We start from the raw sequence: 24,867 nt of genomic DNA, 5'->3' as shown, positions 1-24,867 counted from the left end.
TTAAACTAAAACATCAATTATTTAACCAGACTCATCCGACGGATGATTTTTTTTCATAATTATTATTCGAGTCTCTATTTTTGGAAGGAACGATTGCCTCTATTGGTATATTGTTCTATTGTATTGCAGTACCCAGATATGAAGAATTAAAGAGCAACCTTTTTTTTTCCTCTCCAGAAAATAATTACAGAGGCGATGCGACGGATATCAGAAAATGAAAAACGTAATTAATGGGGAGAAATGAGAAATGATGTGCATAGCGATGAAAGCATATAAAATGGTTTAAATGTAAGAAAGTTTAAAATAATGGGAAAGAAACAATGAATGCCTCGAAAAGTATCTAAGTGGCCTTAGGTCCACGAGTTCAATTCGGGACAGCAGGCTCCTAGAGAGAGAGAGGGAAGGGTAGTGAGAAACAAAGCGTAGCAGGCAGAGGCAGCAGCGACACCGCGGAAAGCGCCCATCGCCCTTTGTCACCACCACTACCACTTACCAGCGACCAGCAGGTGCTCCTCTCTTTCACCTCCATTTTTATTTTTATAGAAATTTCCGTTTTCGAGCTCCTGCCCTCTCCCTACTACATATATTTTTAAATCCACATGATTACCCTTTGGGGAAGAAGAACAAAATCGTCAGATCCCGGTTATTTTAGGGTTTCTGAGAATATTTCGTTCTGCCTCAAGATGTCGTCAAAGTGCAGTGGCAATGAAATTAACCTCACTAAATGTCGAGTCCGTTGAGATTGAGGTGATACTGGATAGGCCAACAGAGCGGATTCTGTTGCTTATTACCCCCAAGTGGTTCATTCTTTTTAATCACAATTTAAGAATCGGTTCTTGATCGGCGATAGGTAAGGGTTTCTGGCTTGGACCGGAGTGGGACGACCTGCGCGGGCTTATTTATGCAGCTTCCTTTTTTTTTTTTTTTTTTTTTTTTACGTTCACCGCAAGAAAACGATATTTTCCATCTATTCAATGCACTTTTTATGTGCTGGAAGAAACATCTTCCTATTTTCTAAATCTTGCATTTCCCCGTTGTTCCACAGCGCGAGAAGACAGAATAATGCCGCTGAGTTGAGCATAGTAGAAGGTCAGTTTCCTCAAATTATTGAAAAGAATCTAGCGAAATGCCATTACATTATCCACATGTCTTCTTTCATCTCTCATTTCCTTTGTGTAAGCAATGGAGTTGCGACTCAGTAATTTTATAATATCATTTGTTGAAATGAGTCCCATGCCCACTTTGACGATTTTGCAGATTTCTAGAAGCTGAAAATGGTCGACACAAATTCAATCGATGTAATTCTGGACTTTTTAAAACGGAATCAGTTCACAAGAGCTGAGGCAGCATTGCGAAGTGAGCTCAGTAACCACCCAGATTTGAATGGTCTTCTCAAGGAACTTACACTTGAAGAAAAGGGTTTAGGGGACACGTTGGGGGTAGAAAATGGGGATAAACCGATGGTGGAGAACCGACTGACAGGTTCACGAAATAATCTTGATGTTTCCAAGGAGCTTATTGTGAAGGAGATAGAGTGTGGAAGTGGTAGAAATGGTGCTGAAAGCAAATGGAAAAATGATTCTGAGTTTGTAGAGAGGAACAAATCAAATGAATCAGTTGGAACAAGTGACAGGAACTTCACTTTTTCTCAAGGTTCAGAGGATACTGTGCTTGATTTATATTCATGGAAAGTCAAATCTAGCAATGGTTTGGTTGGAATTTCTCAGAATGATGGGATTAAGGATACACATAACTTTCCAGAGCTTCAGGTATCTGAAAAATCAAGATATCATACAGGAGAAGTTTCCGAATCAAAGAAAGCCAACTTCAAAACAGGAGAAGGTGTTGTTTCATCCAGTGAAAAGAGAGACTTGTGGCACGGAAGTGCTAGCACAGGAATTGTGGAAACCAAATATGACGTATCCCAAAAATCTGAATCGAAGGAACTAGATCAGCAAGTTAAGACTGCTTCTGTATACATGAAAGAAAACACTGCAGATATTTCATGGTATAAAGGTAAAGATTCTTCATCGTCAGACTTGCTGAAAGATTGTTCTGTGAAGACCGTTTTTCCATTTTCCAAGGGAGATATGTCAAACTGTTATGACAGCACAATTTGTTCTGACAAACTAGATGTGAAGAGAAAAGCAGAGGTGAATGATATAAGGGCAACAATTAAAGAGCAGGTAGATGAGGTGGGTAGAACTTTATATTTTGGCAAGGATAGTGCTGAGCAAAAAACTTTAACCAGTTTAAGTCTAGCTCTCGTGGCTGAAAGTCAGAAGGAGGAATTGCCTCGATTGCCGCCTGTTAAACTGAAGTCTGAAGACAAACCCTTGAGTCTTAATTGGAAGGAAAACTTTGATCGTGATGGACAAATTGCAAAATTTACGAGCATTGACAGCTCCCTTCTTATAGGCTCATATCTAGATGTTCCTGTTGGGCAAGAAATTTCCTCTTCTGGTATGCTCTTACACAAATAGAGACTCTATTGCAATTCGATAATTTCTGGATAATTTTCTGTTTAACGTCATCCTTCCTGTTAGTTTTTATATATTTTTTTCCCTTGTACTCTGTCTTGATTTAAGATTGAGATTAATTAGAACAATCTTTCAAGCTGGATGAGATATTGCTTTTTTTTTTGTTTTCTCTTTTTTCCCCATGATTTTACAAACGCATGGGTTTGCCAGAGATTAACATGCATATAAAGTAGTTCCGTTCTAGCGATTATTTGGCTTAATTAGAACAATCTCTCAAGCTGGATGAGATATTGCTTTCTTTGTTAGAAACAACTCTCCCCTCATCCCTCTGATGATACAGTTGTTATTTCTTGCCCTCAATGCATTGTGGTATCTCTTATAATGATAATTTTAATTTGCATGACCAAGATCAACATCAGCATTTGGCAGGGCCTTGTGGTATTTTATTTGATGAGTTAATGCCTGATGCTTTTTTCTGGGGTATGCTGACATAAGATGCTGTTTGTGTACTTATTGTGGAAATTCCATTCTAAATATTCTAAGGATATAATTTTGACTTTAAATTGAAGGTACAAAGAGGAATGTTGGTGGCAGTTGGTTGTCTGTAAGCCAGGGAATTGCAGAGGATACATCCGATTTAGTTTCTGGCTTTGCTACTGTTGGTGATGGCTTAAGTGAATCTCTGGACTATCCAAATGAGTATTGGGACTCTGATGAATATGATGACGATGATGATGTTGGATACATGCGACAACCTATTGAGGATGAGGCGTGGTTTTTGGCTCATGAGATTGACTATCCAAGTGACAATGAAAAGGGAACAGGGCATGGAAGTGTCCCAGATATGCAGGATAGAGCTCAAACCAAATGTGAGGATGATGATCAATCTTTTGCCGAGGAGGACTCGTATTTTTCTGGTGAGCAATATTTTCAATCAAAACATATTCAACCAGTAACAACCTCAGAGGATCCTATGGGGTTGACTGTGACTGAAATGTATGGGAGGACCAATGAGAATGATTTAATGGCTCAATATGATGGGCAGCTGATGGATGAAGAGGAATTAAACTTGATGCGTGCTGAACCTGTATGGCAGGGATTTGTCACCCAGACTAATGAGCTGATAATGTTAGGGGATGGAAAAGTTGTAAATGAGTCTAGAAAACCAAGGCTTGATGATATTTGTGTGGATGATGATCAGCATGGTTCAGTTAGATCAATTGGTGTGGGGATCAATAGTGATGTAGCAGATATTGGCAGTGAAGTACGTGAAAGCTTGGTGGGAGGCAGCAGTGAGGGGGATTTAGAATACTTCCATGATCATGAGGTTGGAATTGGTGGCCCCAGACTTCCTTATCATGATTCAGAAAAAAAATATTTGGATAGATCAAACAGGGATAAGAAGAGATCTAGTAAACAGCAACCAAATAAACAAGCATCTGGGAATGATACAAGCATGTGCTCACAGATGCATAATCAAACTGACGGGGGATTTTCATTTCCCCCACCTTTGAGAGATAGGCAGTTGGTACAGGCAGGCTCTAGCAAATCTTTGTGGTCTAACAACTCTAACAGAGTGATCACTGATGAAAATGATGCTTCTTTGAATGCTTTGATGCAATCTAATAATATGCTTGCTTCTTGGCGGCCAAAAAGTTCTGATTCTTCACCTGATAATAGTCTTAGGGATGAAAATAATGCTAATGCTATAAGGTCCGGAAGTTCAAGTCCTTCCATGCTTTCCAACTATCATTACACAGAAAGAGAGCACACCAAGCTAGAAAATGACGATAAAATTAGCAGTGTGAGGGAAGAAGATCCTGTGGCATCACTCGAGGATGAAGAGGCAGCTGCTGTGCAAGAGCAAGTGAGGCAGATAAGAACTCAGGAGGAGGAATTTGAGTCTTTCAACCTCAAAATTGTGCATCGTAAAAACAGGTATGCCTTGGATATCAGTTATCACCCATCAGGCCACCAGGGTTGAACTTAATCAATTGTTTCTTATTTGAGATTTTATTATTGAGTGACCTGAGGAAGACTTCATTATTTGTTATTTTATCATTCATATTATAAAATAAAAGTTGGTCTTTTTGTGTTTATATTGCAGTAAAATATTTAATTTGTTTTAAGTTCTGTGGGAGTAAAAGAAATTTCTTGTGGTGGATTATTTTTTGAGTCTATTATTATGAACATTTACTAATAATTATGTCCTAGATTTTGATTTTGTGTTATTGTTACTTAGAACTGGCTTTGAGGAGGACAAGAATTTCCATGTGGTATTAAATTCTGTAATAGCTGGACGATATCATGTCACTGAGTATCTCGGGTCAGCTGCATTCAGCAAGGCTATACAAGCACATGATTTGCATACAGGCATGGATGTTTGTATAAAGATTATAAAGAACAACAAGGATTTTTTTGATCAGAGCCTTGATGAAATAAAGCTTCTAAAATATGTTAATAAGCATGATCCGGCAGACAAATACCACATTCTGCGACTATATGATTACTTCTACTATCGGGTAAGTGCTGACTGGTCATGCGTGCTTATGTCAGTGGTAGACTATTTTTTCCCTTGTCTAAGGTAAGTTACATTGGTCATGTCTAGTCATTTGTTGTAATTGTTTTTAGACACGCTTCAATAATTCCTTCAGGCTTTCAAGGGTTTATGAAATAGATATTGTTCCAAGTTAGCTTTTATTGTCATTCTTTTATCCTTAAGATTGTTTCAACAGGTTTTAATGATTGGTTGAATTTCACCCTTCCCTCCAGGAGCATCTGTTGATTGTGTGTGAACTTCTGAAGGCAAACCTATATGAGTTTCACAAATTTAATAGGGAATCAGGAGGAGAAGTATACTTCACCATGCCAAGATTACAGGTGTGTGAAGGTGAATAATTTTGTCAAATTTTTTAAGTGTGGTCCAAAACTAATGCAATCTGTTCTTGCAGTCAATTACAATTCAATGCTTGGAGGCACTTCAGTTTTTACATGGTCTTGATCTTATACACTGTGACTTGAAGCCTGAAAATATATTGGTGAAAAGTTACAGTAGATGTGAGGTGAAAGTTATTGATCTCGGAAGTAGTTGTTTTGAGACAGATCACCTCTGCTCCTATGTTCAATCTCGATCCTATCGTGCCCCAGAGGTTATCTTGGGACTTCCGTATGATAAGAAGATAGACATATGGTCTCTTGGCTGTATCTTGGCAGAACTTTGTACTGGCAATGTAAGGTTTACCCAACCATATCTATAAACTATGTTTGTTATATTTCTCTAGGATTAACATCTATTGATTTATTTATTAACAAGGGTAGGAATAAAGAGGATAGGATTTTTGTTTTTATTTTTTATAATTCCCTTGTCATTGGGTTGATGCCCTATCACTCTTTGCCTTATGTGCTAGTTTTGTAGTAATGGATTTTCAGTTGGGTTCCCTTTTCTATTTATTTAAATAAAAAACACATAATATTTGAGTATATTTGTGTGGTTTTGAATGCAACATATACTATGCACATCATTGGCAGCAGACTATTTTAGAGTATCATTTACAGGTAGCAAATAATAAATATTGAAGTGAGGCATACTGTCATTTATGGTTAAAGTCATCTCCTGATTGAACATATGACCATATAAAGATCAATGCCTTCCAGCAATGGATGCCATCATTGATTTATATTTACAGATACATTCTTCCTTTTTGTTGGTTTCTAGTGCGTCCTTTGCAAAAGTGTTTCAGAGGACCTTGACCACATCATGTGGAGTTGTCAGTTTGCCCAGTTTATTTGAGGCCGGTTCCTAGAGGTTTTTACGGTTTCCTTGGCTTGTAATAGTAAGTGTATGGAGATGATGGAGGAGGTGGGTGTGTTTTTTGCTATTTTTATAGGGCATTTGGCTAAAGAGGAATAGTGAAATTTTTACTGGTTGAGGGGTCTTGGGAGGAAATTTGAGAGATTGTTAGGTTTAGTGCCTCTTTGTGGGTGTTAGTTTCTAAGGTTTTTGTAATTATCAATTAAATGTTATTATTTTGGATTGAGGTCCCTTCTTATAGGTTGTTGGGTTTGTTTTTGTATGCCCCTTGTATATTATTTCATCTTAACCCATGAAAGCTTAGTTTCTTATTAAAAAAAATCATTGCGGACTAGGTTACCTTGAACATGAATATTCAAGTTAGTATCCTTTAAAAAAATTATCGTCATCTGCTGCAAGGATTTATAACTATAACAAAAATTTTCCTTTTCGTTTTTTGGTAAAAAGAATGTTTTGTATTTTACTTGAGCAAGCTGTTTGCTTTCTTGTTCTGAACTGCTCCTAGTAAGTTATCTTCGTAATTATGTTCATGATGTATGGAGCTTGTTCAAACTATTTCAGCAAGGATTTTTGTGTGGGCGGTTTGCTTGAAATAACTGGATCATTGCAAGACAATACAGAGAAACTTAAAACCTATGGGAGAATGTTACATTTATTCTCTCTTTGGAGTTCTTGTTCCAAACACATTTCCTAGATTAACTCTACTTTTGGAGTTTTTACGATTTTTTTTTTAATATGCTGCTGAAAATTGTTCAAAATGATACTTTGCTTGCAGGTTCTATTCCAAAATGATTCGCCTGCTACGTTACTTGCACGAGTGATCGGAATTATAAGTCCTATCGATCAAAGTATGCTTGCCAAGGGACGAGATACATACAAATATTTTACCAAAAATCACATGCTGTATGAACGAAATCAGGTAAAAATATATTGTATACTAAAATCTTTTATTACCTGTGATATGAAGCCTCTATATTCTCCAAATCCATTTATTTAATTCTCATTTTTTCCTGCATAATATGTCAAGGCAGTGTGAGATGTTTGTTTGAGTTCTTTGCAATGCATATGCTGTTTCATGTTTTCATTTAAATCTATTGCTTACACAATTGTCAGAATGAGCTCTTCTGGTGAGGTGAAAAATGTGATGCAAGTATTTAGAAAGTCCTCTCGATGACATTAGTTAATTAATTACTTAGTCAAGATCAGATCTCGTTTTAGAATCAGGTTATTTATTGACTTTTTTTTTTAGTTGCAAGTGGGAAATTAATAGAGAAAATTATTAAAATGCATGCCTCAGGAAGGACAAAATTGTTCTAAGAAAAACTGTTTGGAGGTTAAGGACAAAATATACCTATATTCTTCCTACTCAAACCTGACACCCCAAAAAAAAGAAACGAAAAGAAAAGAAAAGAAAAGTCTCAAAAAGCACAACATCCAGTGGCAAAAAGACAACTTCGCTTCATGTGGCCAGCACTCAGTCAATTCCAGGTGGCCTTGACAAGATTAGGAAATGTCTATAATAGTTTGTGGCGGTCCCTGTTCAAACTGAATGAGATATATTTCAGTGTATGACTCGTGAATGTATATTTTTCTGTGGTAAAATTAACTTCCTGATCAAGATCATGCAGTTGCTAACAAGTGAACGCCTTTCTATCTTGAAAGTCAATTGGCATTGCCGTTTAACACCTAAAAACGATGTTGGTAGTTAGTTTGGCTGAGTTGCGAGGTTCTTCCTTTGAAAGTGTTTGGGTTTGGTTCAATGACAGACTTTTGTTACTGCCACTAAGAAATAAGTAATCTTGAAATTCCTAATACTCTCTCCAAATCCGGAGAAACATAAATGTTGAGTTGTTGTGGAGAACACTGCACAGATAACCACATTACAAAACCTGGCCTCTATAATGACCCTTTGGAACCCTACATGATTTTCCCCAGAGGCTTATGGATCCTGTTTTTTACTTCTTACATTAATGGTACGTTGGAATTCATATTGGAAGCATAAAACCTTGAGGAGATAGTAGATAGGTAGGTCTGACCTCAAGGAAAACATGGGGGGTTCCAGAAGAAAATCCGTTTTATACAGGAATGTGGTGTGAACTTCATAGGGAAAATGGGTCCTAGTGCCAACACAAAAAGAATAATGGTCTCACTAGCTGAAAAGGAAGCGGTGGCCAATGAGTTCTTTAAGAAGTGTACTTCATAGGCTATTTCCAACTTAGGCAAACTCAGGTCCCCCGACCCCTGAGAGCATGACCAACGAGTTGTTTAAAAAGTGTTGTAGGGGTGTTCAAAGGATTATTTTTTATTTTTTATTTTTAACAAGATACGAACTTTTCATTTCATTGAGTTATGAATAGGAACAAAATTGTTCAAAGATACATAACTCTCAAAGGAGTGAAAAGAAATAAAAGGGAAATATTAAAGCTAAAGGGGAGTTATAAATGCCTCCCAATTGGAACATATCATACTAGATAAGTAGTTAACAAATGAATCTGGGCGGGAACACCAATGTGAAACTTTAGACTTTACAAGACCAGAACACTCCAACGGTGAATGAACATTTCCCTTTGAATAACCTTTGTTTTCTTTCATACCAAAATCTCAGAAAGTACAGCTTTAATGGAATTTACCCACAAAAGCCAAACTTTTGAAGAAAATAAAGGACCTCCCAACAGCTGCAAAATATTCAGAGGAACACCCCTGTCGAACGGCCAAGCAATAGAGAATTGTTGAAATAAGAGCCTCCAGCAAGTCAATGCAAAAGGACACCGAAAGAAAAGGTGCTACTGATTTTCTCCACTTCTCATACGTAAGACACACCAAGATGGTTGCAAAACAAAGTCAACTAGCTTCTTCTGGAGAGTGTTGGCAGTATTTACCTTACTGTTAATCAAAATCCATGCTAACACACTAATGAGAAACTTTAGATTTTACAAGACTAGAACACTCCAAAATTGAACGACGTTTCCCTTCGAATATCCTTTGGTTTCTTTGATACCAAATCTCAGATGAGCTTTAATGGAATTTACCCACAAAGCCCAAATTTTGAAGAAAATGAAGGATCTCCCAACAGCTGCAAAATAATCGGAGGAACACCCCTGTCGAACACCCAAGCAATAGAGAATTGTTGAAATAGGAGACTCTAGCAAGTCAATGCAAAAGGAGACCGAAAGAAAAGGTGATCCTGATTTTCTCCACTGTTCATACACAAGACACACCAAGATGGTTGCAAAACAAAGTCAGCTAGCTTCTTTGGGAGTGTTGGCAGTATTTACCTTATCGTTAATCAAAATCCATGCTAACACACTGACTTTCTTTGGACATTTCGACTTCCAAAGGGCTGAGAAAATCCCTTTTGGGATAGAACAATCTGATCGTTTTGACGAGTTCAAAGAGCTTTCGGAGAAAACCCCCGAAGGTTCGAGTGACCAGAGATTGTGGTCTTCACTCTTGGAAATAAAGAGATTCAAGAGTAATGCAAGTAACTCCGTCTTGTTTCAATCTTCCATGAACAAGTATTTGATCTCAAAAACTAGCCAAATAACCCAGTGGGTTGGAAGGAATTATGTGAATAAGAGAACCGATCCTTAAGAGGAATTCCACCAGCCCAAGAATGTGACCAGAAATGAGTTCTTGTACCATTGCCAACTTTGAGATGACAGAACTGTTCCACCTTTATCCATTGCTTGGCAATATTAATCCATGGACATCGAAGATTTTTTTTAGAAGAGCATCATTAACAAGCTTACAAATTGAGACATATATTTTTTATTACTATTAATTTTTTTAATGAAAACCCGAGCTTTCATTGAGAAGAATGAAAGAATATGTTTGTTTGATTCCAAAGAAAACTAAGGCTTTTCAGGTTAGGAGCTTTAAGCCAGTTAGCCTAATTACTTCTCTGTACAAAATTATTGTCCAGGTCTTGGGTGAGAGATTGAAGAAAGTGCTTCCTTTGATTACCAATGATGTGTAGCTAGCCTTTGTAGAAGGTCGTCACATATTGGATGATATTCTCGTGGCTTTCGGGTCTATAGGAAAACGGAAAGCTAGGAAGGAGAAAGGGTGTACTCCTAAAGCTAGACTTTGAAAAGGCTTACAATATGGTCGATTGGTCTTATCTAATAATGTCTTCCAACTCAATGGTTTCGATTGAACATGGAGAAGATGGATGGGGGGATGCATCTTAATGGTTATTTTCTCAGTGTTTATCAGTGGGAGACCTAGAGGCAAGATAGTTGGTAAGAGAAGTCTTCGCCAACCCCTCTTCTCTTTCCTCTTTACTATCCTTGGGGATTCTCCGTAATGAAAGAAACATTCTCAAGGGCTTTAAGCTGGGAAGCCCCTCGGTGGATGTATTTGATTTTGGGGTTGTTAGCCCAGACCACCAAAATCAAAAGGAAGGGCAGTCATTTTACGACCAACCAAGTGACTCCCACAACCCATAAGATAAGCACCTTTCCAAAAGAAGCCGCTTATCAATTTTTCAGTAGCATTAGGGTTGTCATAGGGACCTTGAAAACTGAAAAAAAGGGGACGATTGGGAAGAACAGCCCGAGAGAAGTGGTCAGTCTTCTACCCGTGGAAGGAAATAATTCTTCCATTTGTGGACTTTTGGTGGACTCTTTAAATAACTGAGTCTTAAAAAGTTTTTGATGTGAATATCCAAACTATGTTCACACTTGGTGAAGAGTTGCCATTCATGCAAGATAAGACACCTTTTCATCAAAGAAGCTTAATGAATCTGAAAATCCAAATTCATTGTCATCTTTAATGCATTATGTACCATTTAAATTCATTTATTTTCATTTAATAAGACTCATTTATGGATGTGAAAAGATGTAGGCTCAATTTAGACTAGTTAGCCAAGGGTTGTGTCTTTTCTTTGTGTCTTTTCAATTCCTATAAATAGGGATGTATATTTGCTTTCCAAACACACAGTATTTGATGAATGAAATTTCAGATTGAGTTTAATATCCCTCAAGCATTATGCTTTCTTTGTATTCTTGTGTTAGAATACATGTTTTAGAACTTTCAATGTAGTTTGATCAATTAGGTAATCTAGTTTTTTACTTTCTTTGGATTGATTCCACAATCTTTTTCGGGGTTTTTGAGTTTGTGATCTAAATGTCTTGTTTGTCAACAAGGTTGTTAGATACAATTCTCAAGAGTTTCTTAACAGTTTTGTCCCTGGGGTGGTGTCTTCCAATAGGAAGGCCAAAATAGCATATATAGGGAGAATAGCAGCCTCACAGTTCCATTGGGAAGCCAAAGAACATACCTCATAATCAGATATATTGATTATTGATTACTTATTCAAGCAAATTCGAGTATTTTCCCCTTTCTTTTGAGGATTTTAGAGTGTTCACTTTTTACTTATTCTAGCAAATTGGAGAGCTCTTGTAACCTTCTCTCTCGACTCTCAATTTTTTTCCCTTAAAAAGGTGGACTTTTTTTTCCTCCCCTGCTTCTCTTGTGTGCCAGTTTTGACTGTGATGTGACGGTGGAGCCATAAATTTTTTTTTTGGAAAAAAAAGCCTTTAGTTTGCTAGTGTAGTCTATGGTGTTACCTCTTTGAGGAAACGTTGGAATGTGATATAAATTATAAGCATAGGTATGCTTGCTTATGAAACCTTACAGGTGATGAAGTATGGGACCATCTGATTTTTATTTGATATGTTTTTCAAAGCCACGTTGAAGCCTGAATCTTTTAAATGGTTTTATTAAACATGATTCCCTTTATTGGCCATGCATGAGTTGGATGATACTACTTTTGAGGTTCACCTCTATTTACATGGTCATAACTATTTGTGCCGTTGATGTTTTGATGAAAATTTCTTAATTACGTATTGATCAAGTGAATCAGGATCCATGGTTCAAATGTATAATCTTGGGTCTGAATATGTTCAAACCTTCCCTATGTTTCCATGCTGCACGTGATTTTGGTGTTCTTTTGTTTCTCTTATCACTAACCTGTTCAAATCTTTTGAGTGTTCTCTATTTGAAGGAAACCTCAATACTCCCATCTTTCTAATTAAGACTGGGTCACGAGCATGAATTTTAAGGGTGTTGGATTTTATGTAGCTTCATGGTTTTTGGAGGCCTATACTCTTCCTTATATAGCCAATAAAATAAGATAGTATATATTTGGTTAATTTTGCAACATTTGTGTGCTAGTTGGAGTTACTGTTTGAAATTCTTTATTGTTTGTTGAAAATCAGCCTTGACGTCATGTCATTATGTCATTTGGTTTTAAATTTCAGTTGATTACCTTGTCAAGCAATTAAGGCTTGCCTAGTACTTCTGTTGGGCTATTCAATATCATTTTAATCACATTTCCACGAACGGTGCTAGAGACCCACCATTATTCTATAATTCCCTCCCCTCTCATTATTCCTCCTTTTTCTTTCTTTTATTTTTCTTATTGACGCCTAAGATGGGTTTTTGTTCATGTTATAAAAATTTTCATATTTTTCCAGGAAAGCAATAGACTGGAATATCTAATACCAAAAAAGACATCATTAAGGCACCGATTGCCAATGGGGGATCAAGGGTTCATTGACTTTGTTGCCCATCTGCTTGAGATAAATCCCAAGAAACGCCCTTCTGCATCTGAGGCACTTAAACACCCATGGCTATCTTATCCTTACGAACCCATTTCGTCATGAATCATCTGAAGTTTCTCTTGGTGCAGATAAATATATAACAGTTGTCTTCGTGATTGTAGTTTGTTGGCTTTTCAAGCAGGATGGAGCCGCATGTGATTCATATGGTTGGCCTTTCTTACTGATTTTTGAAGGGATTTTTGCACTTCAAATTTCTTCCCAATCGAATGAAAGGTTTGTTCGGTTTTTCTTGTTGTATTGAACTTTTTATCCCCTTACCAAGTTGTGCCCTATTTAACCGCAATCAAAATGTAGTTTTTGCTGACATTATGTATTTTTGGGGGTTTATTTTCACCGATTTGGAAAGGGGGCAATCTTGTTGTACATGTGTGATAATTCTTTAGGTTACCGATTATATTTTGCGAAAATACTTGCTTGTCCAAATTTGAAGCAAGGGCAGTGATGGTACGTTAGAGTATTAATTCTCAACCTTTGCGACCCTGGGTTCTTGGGGCTTCCCTTTCTTTTTCTCTCTTTGTATCAGGGTTCAGCATGTCGTGAATGATTGTTAGATTTGATTAGATAGTAAAGGGCTTTCCCAGCAATCCTTAGGGAGTCTGGTGACTGAAGGAAGGGATATTACACGTGCATATTCGTGATTATATTTTGAAAATTTCTCTGAATATTCATTTCCTCGTCAACATTTTTTCTGCTCAGATATTGGATATAAGTTATTTGTGGCACTAATGGAGTTTACTGTATTCAATCTAATTCCGATAATAAATTGACTTGTGAGATGAGTGTGATTTTTCCTTTTTAACTTAGAAGTCTTCTTTTGATGGAGAAGAAAGAGGAAAAATATGAGGTAAAATTGGATTATATATATTTTGGCGTGGGTTCAAACCATGGTGGCCACCTACTTAGGATTTAGTATCCTACGAGTTTCCTCGTTAATCAAATATAGTAGGGTTAGGTGGTTGGTTCGTGAATAGTCGATGTGCGTGCAAGTTGGTCCAGACACATGGATATATTTTTTTTTGGTGTGGGATTTGATTAGTTATATTCAATCCGTTTCCTGTTTTAAGTATAGTATCTAAACTCTAAAAGGTAAACTCTAAAAGGTTCATATTCAATAACTTGAAGCGTTTTTAGAGACAATGCCAAACCATGGAAACCAAGGCAACAAGAAAGCAGCCAATGATGCGAAATTGAAGTTTATGTCTCTCTACGAAGTCATCAGTAATGAGCCTGTTACCTTATAAAATTCCAAATTATTTCTACACAAGTTTTCATCACATAATAACAAAGCTAAAGTCTGAGCTATTTAACCACTCGTCATTTCTCTCGATTACTATTATTTAAATTGCGAGATAATTAAGATGATTAAATATTAGTGTCTCTTTTCATCCATTGTCTCCTTGTTCATTGGATTGGTATTGTAAAAAGGGAAAGAAAAAAATAGAATTGTTTTCATGCTTTGTGTCGGACACTTTTTTTTAAGTTGAAATTTTTTTTCTTTTTTTTTTCCCGGTGAAAAGCCAATTGAAGTGGAAACCCACCTCCCTAAATGAGATTGTTTTAGTTTTGGCATAAAGTACGATAAGGAAGCTCCCACCATTAGTGTAAAATAACCTCCCTAATAGCTCTCCAAAAAATTAGAAGAAAATAAAAGAGAAAAAAGAAAACCTAATAACTAGAACAAAATAGAAGGTAGAACAATCAGTTTAATTTTCATTTTTAGAATTCTCGTAGAGGTAGCTAGTGCAAGATCTTTCTTCTCGAATTATGCAGTACTGAATTGATCCGATCCTAATTTATAATGGATCCCTCTTAAACCAACAATATGTCATTTTACATACAATAGCTAAGGGATAAACTTCAACTCCCTCTTTGATTTTAGTTCCCACAATTGTGTTGTAAATTCGAATATAAGTTGAACCATAATGTAGATGAGTTACAAGATCTCTGTTTTGCCCATCTCCGCAATACTCACTACTGAAACTTGCCCTTTTTGCCGACGCAGAAAAAGGTCGGCAAAAGTCTAAAAACGTTGGCATTTCAGCCCTATGTGCCCACGAAATAATGCAAAATGTCGGGACTTATTACACTTTTGCTCTCGGCCAAGAAATTAGAAACAAGTTGGCAAAGTTCTGATTCTAGGGTTTAAGTAAGCAACTAAAAAATTAAAAAATTTCTAATTATGTTTATAGCTTATAACTATTCAAACATCTCCTTAAACTCTTCCTAACTCTCTCTCTCTAAAGAAGTTCACCATTCATTCAAAACATAGGTGAGAAACATATAATAAAAGGAGGCTAAACGAAAGCATTTCAATTTAAAAAGACGGTGGAGATGTCATGATTACAAAAGAACCTTGATTTAAATGACCAAGAATAAGTAGTCGTTCTAATTATATCCTCCCATAGAAGAACTACAAGTGATTTGAGAGAGGGATATTTATACATTCCTATATGAAGGGCAGAAGGAACAATTTTAATATATAAATATATATGTAGGGAAACCATTATCTTGACCTACAAATGCTTTTATTATCAGATCTAACCACTTATGTTCATTCTTTTTCTATCTTTTATGACGTTGAATTCAGGCTGTTGACATTTTAAATTTGAAATGTCATTAATTCGTTTTATTCACAATCTTTTTGTTGAAAGTAATATTATTTGACTAGTAGAGTATTCATAATTGTTATTATCATGTGCAAATTATTCAATATTAGTGAGAAACACAAAATATTTGTAATATGTCATCCAACAAAAAATTATAGTCGGTGGATCGGAAGAGAGTTGATATCCACCCTATAACGCCTATGACTCATATATACATGGTGAGGTAATTGGGTTTTCTACCCATATAGTTGAAAGTTGATATATTGAAGAACTACGCCCTGTAATGGTTTTTTTTTTTTTTTTTTTTTGAAATTAACTACGCCCTGCAATGTTTATATGGGGAAAAATATCCATTTGATTTCCACATGGTCGCGCTGAAAAGAATATAAGGTTTGAAAGGCATTTAAAGTTGGCATAACTTAAGTAGCAATAAGTCGTCACAGTACAATATTTGGATATTGCGGATTACCCTCCAAATTTGAATTGAATTTAAATCAATGCTTTTCAGTAGCTATACATGGAAGCGCAGAACATGGTATGAAAGTTACTGAAGCATTACAAATAATAACAGTGCCTTCTGTAGTACTGAATTATGTATGTTGATTACACATCCCTAATTAGTTAGGCAATATGTGTGGGGCTGAATATGTAGATGCAGATGCAGAGGTAAAATTAGTGTTCTTAGAGCTTATAATATACACATATATGTATGAGGTGAGGGTGAGGGTGAGATTTTGGATGATGTGGAGTTAGTTAATAAGGTAATATCGATCAGGAGGTTTGGGCAGAGAAGAAATCAATGAATGGAAGGGGAAGGGCATCATCGGCTTGGGCTTGTTGATTAACCTCTTCATCGTCTTTTCGTGAGTTGTCTATCACTTCACTTCTGGTTGCAGTAATGTAGTCTGCGTTTAGGTGGAGAAAGTCGTAGAACTCTACTACTGCGTGATCATTTGATGTATCTGCACCGCGCCAACGTACCCAAAATTAATCATATATAGTACATGTCTTAGTTAAATTAGGCATATGCAGGAAAGTAGGATAGGATACCTGGAGTGGGATTGGGAATAGAAGAAGTGGGGTTAGGGGAGGAGTAATAAATATTTGGAAAATTAAAAAGGCGATGGTGATTTTGGGTTGATTTGGATTTTCTTTTGGATCTGGCCATGATGACGTGCCAGTGGTTCTTGAGGGCGTTGTCGGTGCGGCCGGGGAAGTGCCTGGCGATAATGGCCCATCTGTTGCCGTGGATCCGGTGGGAGGCCAGCAGCCTGCGCTCCTCGTCCTGTGTGAAAGGGGTTCTGTTGATGCGCGGATCCAGCTGGTTGAACCACCTCAGCCGGCAGCTCTTCCCCGATCTTCCTTCAACCTTTTGGGCTATGGCGTTCCAGTTGTGGGCTCCGTGTCGCTCCACCAACTCTCGGAGCTTCTCGTCTTCTGCAGGCCTCCAGTGCCCTCTACTGCACATCCTCTCGCTCTCGCTCTCGCTACCCGCAGCTGCAAAACAATAATAATTATATATGAAGACACACACTTTATTATAAGTAATCCCATCATTCTCATCTCTCATCTGCGTGGTTGCTTCCTTCCCTCAATTTGGTTCTGCTTTCAACGTCTTTCCAACTTATTTCTAACCTACAACCCTCTACTCTCCCACCCCGGCCCCTTCTCTCTTCTCTCTTCTCATCTTAATCATTTTTTCCATCTTAATTAATCTTCCACTATCATATATGTCTTCTTTAATTTGCATTCTTATAATTAATAACGAATGCCAATTTATTAATTACTTCCAAAAATTAAAATTTAATAATATATTGTAGAAATTTCCTGGTTTTGGTTCCGTACGTTAACTTTTCAGACCTAACAAACAGTTAACACCTTAATTGTAACTGCATGCACCTGCAAACTTAACCACCTTTCCTCCTTTCCTACAAAATCAAAATATAAATACAATCTTTAATTTATTAATTTCCTTTCCTTTTGCAACTATTCTCCTGCGGCTGCTTCTTCTCTTTCTTCGCCTTTCCACCCTAAATTCTAACTTCTATCTCTCTCCAAAATTTGATACATGCATCTTCTTCTCATCTCTCTCTATTTAGTTATCTCCTTTTTTTACCCTTATATATATATATATATATATATATATATATATTTGTTTTCAAATCCACGCAGGTCAACTTAGCACTGATTTTGGCCAAAAATTGAGTCAAATCTTTCTTTCAATTAAGAGGCCACTACTTCTTTGGTGGGAAATAGAAAAAGGCCATATGAAGGTAATCCAAATTAAAGAGAGGGGAGAAATATCGTAATTTATATAAAAGAAAACAAATTTAGGGACCATCATGATGAAGTATTGAGTTTAATTAAATATCGTCCCAAAAGTTTACTAATGGATCTAGAAGAATCACTAAAGACCCGATTATTATACTTGATCAATAATTAGTTTCAGTGGAGAGTAGATCGACAATAAGATTGTACCGTAATTAAAATAGAGTCCATTTGACATGCTTACACTCCTGGATTGAAAATCTTTTTGTAGATACGATGTTGTTCAGTTTGTAAGGAGTGCAAACAAAATCTCACATAAAATGTCTCCATCTTTTGGTGAAATAAATGCCAAAAATGGACAATATCATAGTTGGAATATGGAGGGTCCCCTTGTTGAGATGGACTCAAATGCAATTCTCTAAAAGTTCCATTTAAGTTTCTCAAATTGTTTCATAAAAATTAACATTCCTAAGTTTCACAAGGACTCTAATACTTTGTTTACAGGAGAGAAGCCGCTTTACCAAGTTGAGGAGGGGAAGGACAACTCATCCTACTCAATCCTTTTCCCATATTTTTTTGCCATTGGTATATAGCTCGAGCATTAGAATGTTAGTCGAATGCTCTCATTTATTTTTTCAATATACGGATTTTGACATATAAAATCAGTGTATCAAAAATGCCCTTATTTATATATATATATATATATTTTTACACAAGTACTAATTATTCTGTTAGGATGATGGTTTTCATGCATTGGAATATATGTCAATGGGATAAAGTAAAAGCAAAGGAAAAGTAGACATCAAAATTATATTATATATAGTCCATTCAAGGTAAGTCCAACCATACATTGATATATTTACGACGGAAAGTGAGTTATTGTCTAACTATATTTTTTATTTTTAAAATTCATGTTTTATAAACCCAATATAATATATATACATATCGATCCGTTTGTATGGGGATGCGAAGCTGGTAGCACTTAGCAGTACTGTTGTTAATAATATTGGTTGTTAATTGGAGCCCTCCTCAGTCCTCAAACTGTTCTTCTGTTGAAATTTAATTTCCCTTCTTCATAAACTGGATATGGATCTTCCTATTTATTCCATCTCCATCTCCATCAACTATATATGTACTCTGTTATAAACCATTAACTCCATCTAATCTAAATCTAAATCTAAATTATTTAATATCTAGATACCAACCACAGCTACATCAAGAAAATTATATAAAATAGTAAAATATATGCCATTAAAGGATTACCAACAGAGACAAGAAAAAACCAAATAGCCGCCGGACAACTTTTCTTTCGGCTCAAGTGTTGATCCAATGAAAGAATCCGTTTGCAATATAATACAAAATAAATATCGATCCTTTTGTCACTTTCAAATTCGATGCAACAGTATAAAACCCACATTGGATTTGATAGATTGGGCCGATTCCATAACGAGTAACAACCCTTCAGTATTACTCAAACACCGCATTAATTACTAGTTTTATTGAAAAGTGGACGATGAGTATTTTGTCTTTAGTTTTTTTTTCGGGGGTTAAATTACAAATTTTGTCTATAGTATATTTATTTAATTTCTATATTCCCCTTTCAAAGATCTAATACTAGTACTTTCAAAAAAACTCTAATAAATTGTTGAACTTTGAATTTTATCGCTAATAAGATCTAAAAAGTCAAGCTAATAATTTCATCAATTTAACAATTATATGACACAATTTTATCATTTTATTTTAAAATTACATGATAAGATAATTTTAAAACATAGTTCATGTGTTTCATAGGATAATATAACTGAAAGAATTGATAACGAAAAACACGCATTATATATTTATAAGTTTTTTTTGTTACAAAAAAAAAGTTATTTTGAACATAAAGAAGTGAAATGAATGGAAATGTGGGCCACGTCGTAATTCCACAATTCTTGAGAAAGCATAATTGTAAAATGCGTGCAATCATTCTAACAACAAAAATTGGACATCTCCCACTCCAATCCTGCATTTACTTGCTCGTCCTTGGAGAATGGAATGTGCAGTTGGACCAAAAAGGATAGACGACGGTGCTTAAACATCTTTCCATGAAAGAAAGAAAGAGTTGTGTAGAGCTCCAACCAACCATTTGACATTTGTCTTATCAAACAGATACCAACTAAACTACCTGCTGCCTGCCATTCTGTTCAGCAACCACACTTACCAAAGTTGGATGTTGAAACAATTTGTCTCACTCTAACGCTCCTTCTGGTAACCTGTTTCCATTCTTCATGTAACATAATAACATACAAAGGACTCTTTTCTCAAAACACAAGAAAACACTTCCGGTCATGGAAACTTTAGCAAGATACTACAAAACCATCCATGCTGCAAAACCATTATGTCCGTCAACTTTTACGTCAGTTATTTATCAATACGCCATCCGATGTTAAAATCTATAAACAAATAAGAATATTTTACTCTTATCTACAAAAATACATCTAAAGATTACTGATTCTACAGCAAAGTTTTGATTAAATTCTGCCATCAACAGAGATCATAAAACCCTTCTCAACATAAAATGAAATTCTCACCGGTAATAGTTCTGGTGAGCGCAATTTGCATAATGCAACTCCCCAGATAAAGAATGATACTAATAGATCTCTCTTTCAATGTAATCATTTACAAGGCAGACAACTCAACTTCTTGATTGCAAGGACGATATGCCACAAAAGTGCCGTCATTTGAGAAGGACCCAGGATTGAAGCAAGTGATTCCCGTGTACTTAAATGCTTGTTGCTTACTTCTATCCCCTAGAACTATCTGCACAAGCCAAAAAAAAAAAAAAAAGATTAATATAATAATATGAAAGTTTATATAATAATATTTGAATCACAGCAGAACATTATCCATGATCCACATCTACAATCAATGACTGTTCTAATTTGTCTCCAAATAAGGAAAGAAAAGGTATCTAACTTAACATGGATAAGTCGATCGATTAAAACATTACACTGAGATATAGGTAAATACCACATGAGGAGTTGGATATAGATGAAGACAGTGGTCATAATTCCAAATAATTGGTTGAATGACCAAAGGAAGAGGACATAGATGACTTTGATGAGTTATGGTAGCAATAAGCTGCAAAAGAATCAAGAAACTTTAAAACCTCCATGTATAAACTTTAAGACATCCATATGCAAAAGAATGGACATGACAAAATAACAGATATATACAAAGAAGAAAAATCACGTGTTCAAAAGGATCACTTGTTTCTTCTGTAGAAGGTGGTATGAGACAGGAACGACGCATTCTATAAAGTAGGTCCTGTCGGAAAAATACAATTTCCTGGGTGTAGAACTTGATCCTACATCCAAATATCACAATTATCAACCACAATGGAGCAAAAGACATACTATTCACCAAAGAAAACAATACTTTTTTTAATTAAGTCAAAATCCAAAACTGGATAATTATATCCACACCATTAATACTAGTCTTCAAATCTATTGAACACAGTTCTATTTGCTTATCCCGAAGGATAAAACAGATTCATTTATCAAGTAAGCAGCAGAAGTGAAATCCCTCATGGAGCATAATACTACAGTTAAGACTACTGCAAGATCATACGGTGTTTACAAGTCGGCAATCAAAGTATTGACCTGCAAGGATTACTTGAGAAGATGGCATTTGGGACGTGCATCCGAAGCTCTTCAGTTAAGTACTTTGGCAAAGCACACCTGGGTAGAACTGTTGATGGTCCTGTATATTCAATGGGGAATAACGACTAAGAAGTTTCATGCATAGTTAAACTAAAGGGGACGAACTCATTTACAAATAACAACATGAACCTGCATCATCTGGACCAGGAATAAAAAGAAACTTGCTATTCTCTATTAATCGTGGATGAGCTGCTATCATTTTTCCCAGCTTACCAAACTGTAATCTGCACGTTCTAAATATTATTGCTTTCAACTCATGTAAATATTAGCCAACGCCGATATGCAGGAAGCAATAAAAATAATCCTTACCTGAGACTTGAGAAAGAATTAAAGGCAAGATTACATGGACGGGAACAAAAATTCCCCATCAAAACAAATAAGGAAGGAACCACTTCCACATTCTCAAACCCATCAAGAATGGTCTCTAGTTTTCTCATGGCCTACAAGATAAACAAATACTGTTAAGCTAACCACACTTCACAGACACAATACACATGAAATTTAAAGAGGTTATTTATCACCTCTTCACTATCTAACCAAATGTCAGAGAGAATGACAAACATATCATTAATGGCTCTCTTTTCCAGATCTGCAAGCCTGAGCTATTTGATGATTAAGGGAAACAAGTTTATTGCATTTAGTTTACGTGTGTATACCTCTTTAATAGCCAAAATTCTATATAATAAAATGTGAACAGCCCTTCATTCTAATGCCATATTAAGAAATCCTTTTCATAACCAAGAAAAAAGGGGGATACGGTCTCCTCTTTAGTTAGAGCACCAGCTCCAAAGAAGTCCTGGCCTGCTAGCATTTTAAGAGACTTATCCCTGTCCTCTAACGGAGGAAATCCACAAGTAATAACCTGAACAAAACAAAATAAAAAGTACATTAATAACAAAAAGAACAATATTTTTAATATTTCTATGAAGTAAGTGCTGGATATCTTAAAAAACGTTTGAGCAGGCATCCTTGTGCTTGCTATCAAATAGGAAAGTAAACCACAAGAATGAAATGCAGTGCAAAATCAAATTTGAGAAGAATAAATTTGCTTTGGATAAAAGAATAATTGCATTTTTCATCCACAACTGTTTTGTTCTTTAATGACAACCTTCAGAGAAGGTGAGCAAAATTTGCCCAATGAAACAAAAATGTTTTAAAAAGGAAAAGATTTAATTTCTCAACCTAACCTTTAACTTCTATATATCGAACAAAATATGAAACTAAACATCTAAACAGGTGGCATTAGATACTTGTCAATTGTGAACTACATGAAGTATAACTGAACAAGGCAAAACTCTGACCTGAACTAAACAAAACTAAAATCCATCTCATAGTGTTGTATAATATTATCTCGTAAGCATGTAAAATTTTTTGAAAAGATTTGATCCCGGAAGGAACTTAACTCAGGATATTTTCAGTTGCATTATAAGAACAAAAGGCCCCTATGCTGTAAAAGCACCCTAATTGCAAAGCTTTTGTTTAAAAGAATTTATACAGGATGTGCAGAAACAATTTTTAAGTACTCAAGCATTTTAAAATAGAAGAAACCGTGAGACACCATAAAGAAACCATAAAAAGTACATATTGGTAAGAGAAACACTGGACGACCAGTAGAGACACTTAATAGACTACTGGGGAAAATCTCCGACCAGTTACTTATACAGAACTGAAAGGAAATGCGTGACAAAGACCTGAAAAATTCCCTCCACGAGCATCTCTCCTTCTGCTACAACAATTGTGTTCTCAGTAAATAGACCTGTAGTTATCTTGTGCGGATTGTTAATGAAAATTGTATTGCACGTCATCTTCAAAGATCAAACAAGATCGGATTTTTCCAATTTATAGAAGATATCTGTAAAGGATATAGCATTAGATAAATTAATTTCCACAGACGCAGTAAGGTCCTCCAAGTAAAAGTGGCCATCCTCCATCTGAGATATCACTCCCATGACCCATCTCCTCCCCGTTTGCCCCACCAAAGACTGAATAGAAGAAATCTGGGGAACGTATCACAAAAGAAATTCCTGTAAATGCTCTTGTTCAATTTCAGAGGAAAGCAAGGATAGTTCATGGGTCAAAAGAGACGGAGTACCTCACAACTTCCAAAATGAGACATCCCAGTGTTGAAAGCGGGTTTGGAGAAATGTTGATCACGGGAGAGCCTCTGGGAAAGCAAGAGAAACCTATCTCGATACAAAGCAGCTTTAGCTGAAGCATCCCCATGAATTGGAAGGCTTCCAGTGTGCCTAAAGTCAAAAGTAGATGATGTAGTTTCAAGTGCAGGAAAGAGCAATGTTTTAAGGTGAAGAGATGTTATCAGTTGAACTCTACTATGTCTCTCTTTTCCGCAATTAGTTTCTCCTCTTATATCGTCTAATTATCCCAAAAGTCAAATAGGTGGTTTCCATTCTTCAATTGTTCACCAATTACTCAGATAGTATAAAGGGGGAGGGGGAGAAGAAGAAGAAGAAACATACTGGTAGAAGATCTTCTTGATGGGATCATAACGAAATCTGGTGATACCAAAAACGTCTATGATGCGAGGGGCGGATGTACTAGTAATGGTATCGGGACTTTGTTTTCCCACTTCATCAGCTCCAAGTAGAACGCTGACGGCCCGATGCACCGCATCCTTGTGTATTATAGAAGATTGCACTGCCACGGCAGGAAAAATGAAGAATTCGTCCATGAGAACGAGATGAAGTGAATTCAGAAGAATATCATAAAATGTGATGAGAATTGCAGTACGAAAGAAAAAGGACATATAGTTGTACAGGATTCGCTGTGGAGCTCGTCGAGAATAAAATCGATAGCAGCGTCTTCTTCGCCATGGAAGCGAGAGGCAAAGGAGAGAATTTCGTCGAGAGCGTCTAGTTTGAGGCTGTAACCTCTGATTTTTGATTTCCTCTGTACCTTTCTCCTCATAGTGGATGCATCCATTGTTCAGCCCGGCTCCGTTAGAGTCCGGCAATGTGCGGAATCGGAATGAATGAGGATGGAGATGGAGGTTTGGTTGGCGGGAAAAGGGAATTTATGAGCTGCAGTCTTGGCCTTGGAGGGAAATGGTAAAGGCCTCCCCTTCAACTCAAGTGAAGATGCAAATTGCGTATGGATCTAGCGCCGTCCGTTTAATCTCAAACCCTAATAATTTTAAACAATAGTTTCTGAGTTTATTCGTTAAATTTCAACTACGAAAAAGAGAACAAATAATTATATACTAAAGAACCCAATTTTTTTTTAATGTATTACAACAATATAACCATTGTGAATTATATAAATTTAAGAAAACACATTTTAAAGACTACATCAAAATAATTTTTCCCTCTTCGTTCGGTGTGGGGAATTCTAACTCACTTTTTAATCGAACTAGATTAT

The 24,867-nt window shown here is 36.2% G+C and overlaps 2 protein-coding genes across 6 annotated transcripts; one reads left to right on the top strand and one right to left on the bottom strand.

Moving 5' to 3' along the window:
• Positions 1–296: 296 nt before the first annotated feature.
• On the top strand, positions 297–13,420 carry LOC111009035 (uncharacterized). 2 transcript variants are annotated; one of them, XM_022281948.2, is made up of 9 exons: positions 297–506; positions 1,046–1,089; positions 1,258–2,463; positions 3,050–4,418; positions 4,723–5,002; positions 5,253–5,360; positions 5,432–5,710; positions 7,067–7,210; positions 12,771–13,420. In XM_022281948.2, the coding sequence occupies exons 3-9, from the start codon at positions 1,275–1,277 to the stop codon at positions 12,957–12,959; spliced, it is 3,558 nt and encodes a 1,185-aa protein (XP_022137640.1). In that variant the 5' UTR covers positions 297–506; positions 1,046–1,089; positions 1,258–1,274; the 3' UTR covers positions 12,960–13,420. The 2 variants fall into 2 exon arrangements, with proteins under 2 accessions (XP_022137640.1, XP_087977679.1); XM_088121553.1 differs by lacking the exon at positions 297–506 and adding an exon at positions 617–850.
• A 6,794-nt stretch (positions 13,421–20,214) lies between these two features.
• On the bottom strand, positions 20,215–24,648 carry DPB2 (DNA polymerase epsilon subunit B2). Of its 4 annotated transcripts, none has more exons than XM_022282018.2 (13): positions 24,267–24,645; positions 23,970–24,147; positions 23,585–23,738; positions 23,358–23,489; positions 23,184–23,261; positions 22,250–22,354; positions 22,014–22,094; positions 21,802–21,932; positions 21,622–21,725; positions 21,433–21,532; positions 21,023–21,137; positions 20,801–20,911; positions 20,215–20,590 (listed from the first exon to the last, which is right to left on the bottom strand). In XM_022282018.2, exons 1-13 carry the CDS (start codon positions 24,430–24,432, stop codon positions 20,450–20,452), a joined length of 1,596 nt encoding a protein of 531 aa, XP_022137710.1. In that variant the 5' UTR covers positions 24,433–24,645; the 3' UTR covers positions 20,215–20,449. The 4 variants fall into 4 exon arrangements, with proteins under 4 accessions (XP_022137710.1, XP_022137711.1, XP_022137712.1 ...); XM_022282019.2 differs by having other exon boundaries at positions 21,622–21,716; positions 24,267–24,643; XM_022282020.2 differs by having other exon boundaries at positions 20,450–20,590; positions 21,007–21,137; positions 24,267–24,648.
• Positions 24,649–24,867: the final 219 nt, after the last annotated feature.

This window comes from Momordica charantia (assembly GCF_013281855.1).
Source record: "Momordica charantia cultivar OHB3-1 chromosome 3 unlocalized genomic scaffold, Mcharantia_2.0 BLBB01000003.1, whole genome shotgun sequence".
In the NCBI taxonomy this organism is placed as follows: Eukaryota; Viridiplantae; Streptophyta; class Magnoliopsida; order Cucurbitales; family Cucurbitaceae; genus Momordica; species Momordica charantia.
The sequence above is the reverse complement of the archived record's forward strand: the minus strand, read 5'-3'. Positions and strand labels throughout refer to the sequence as shown.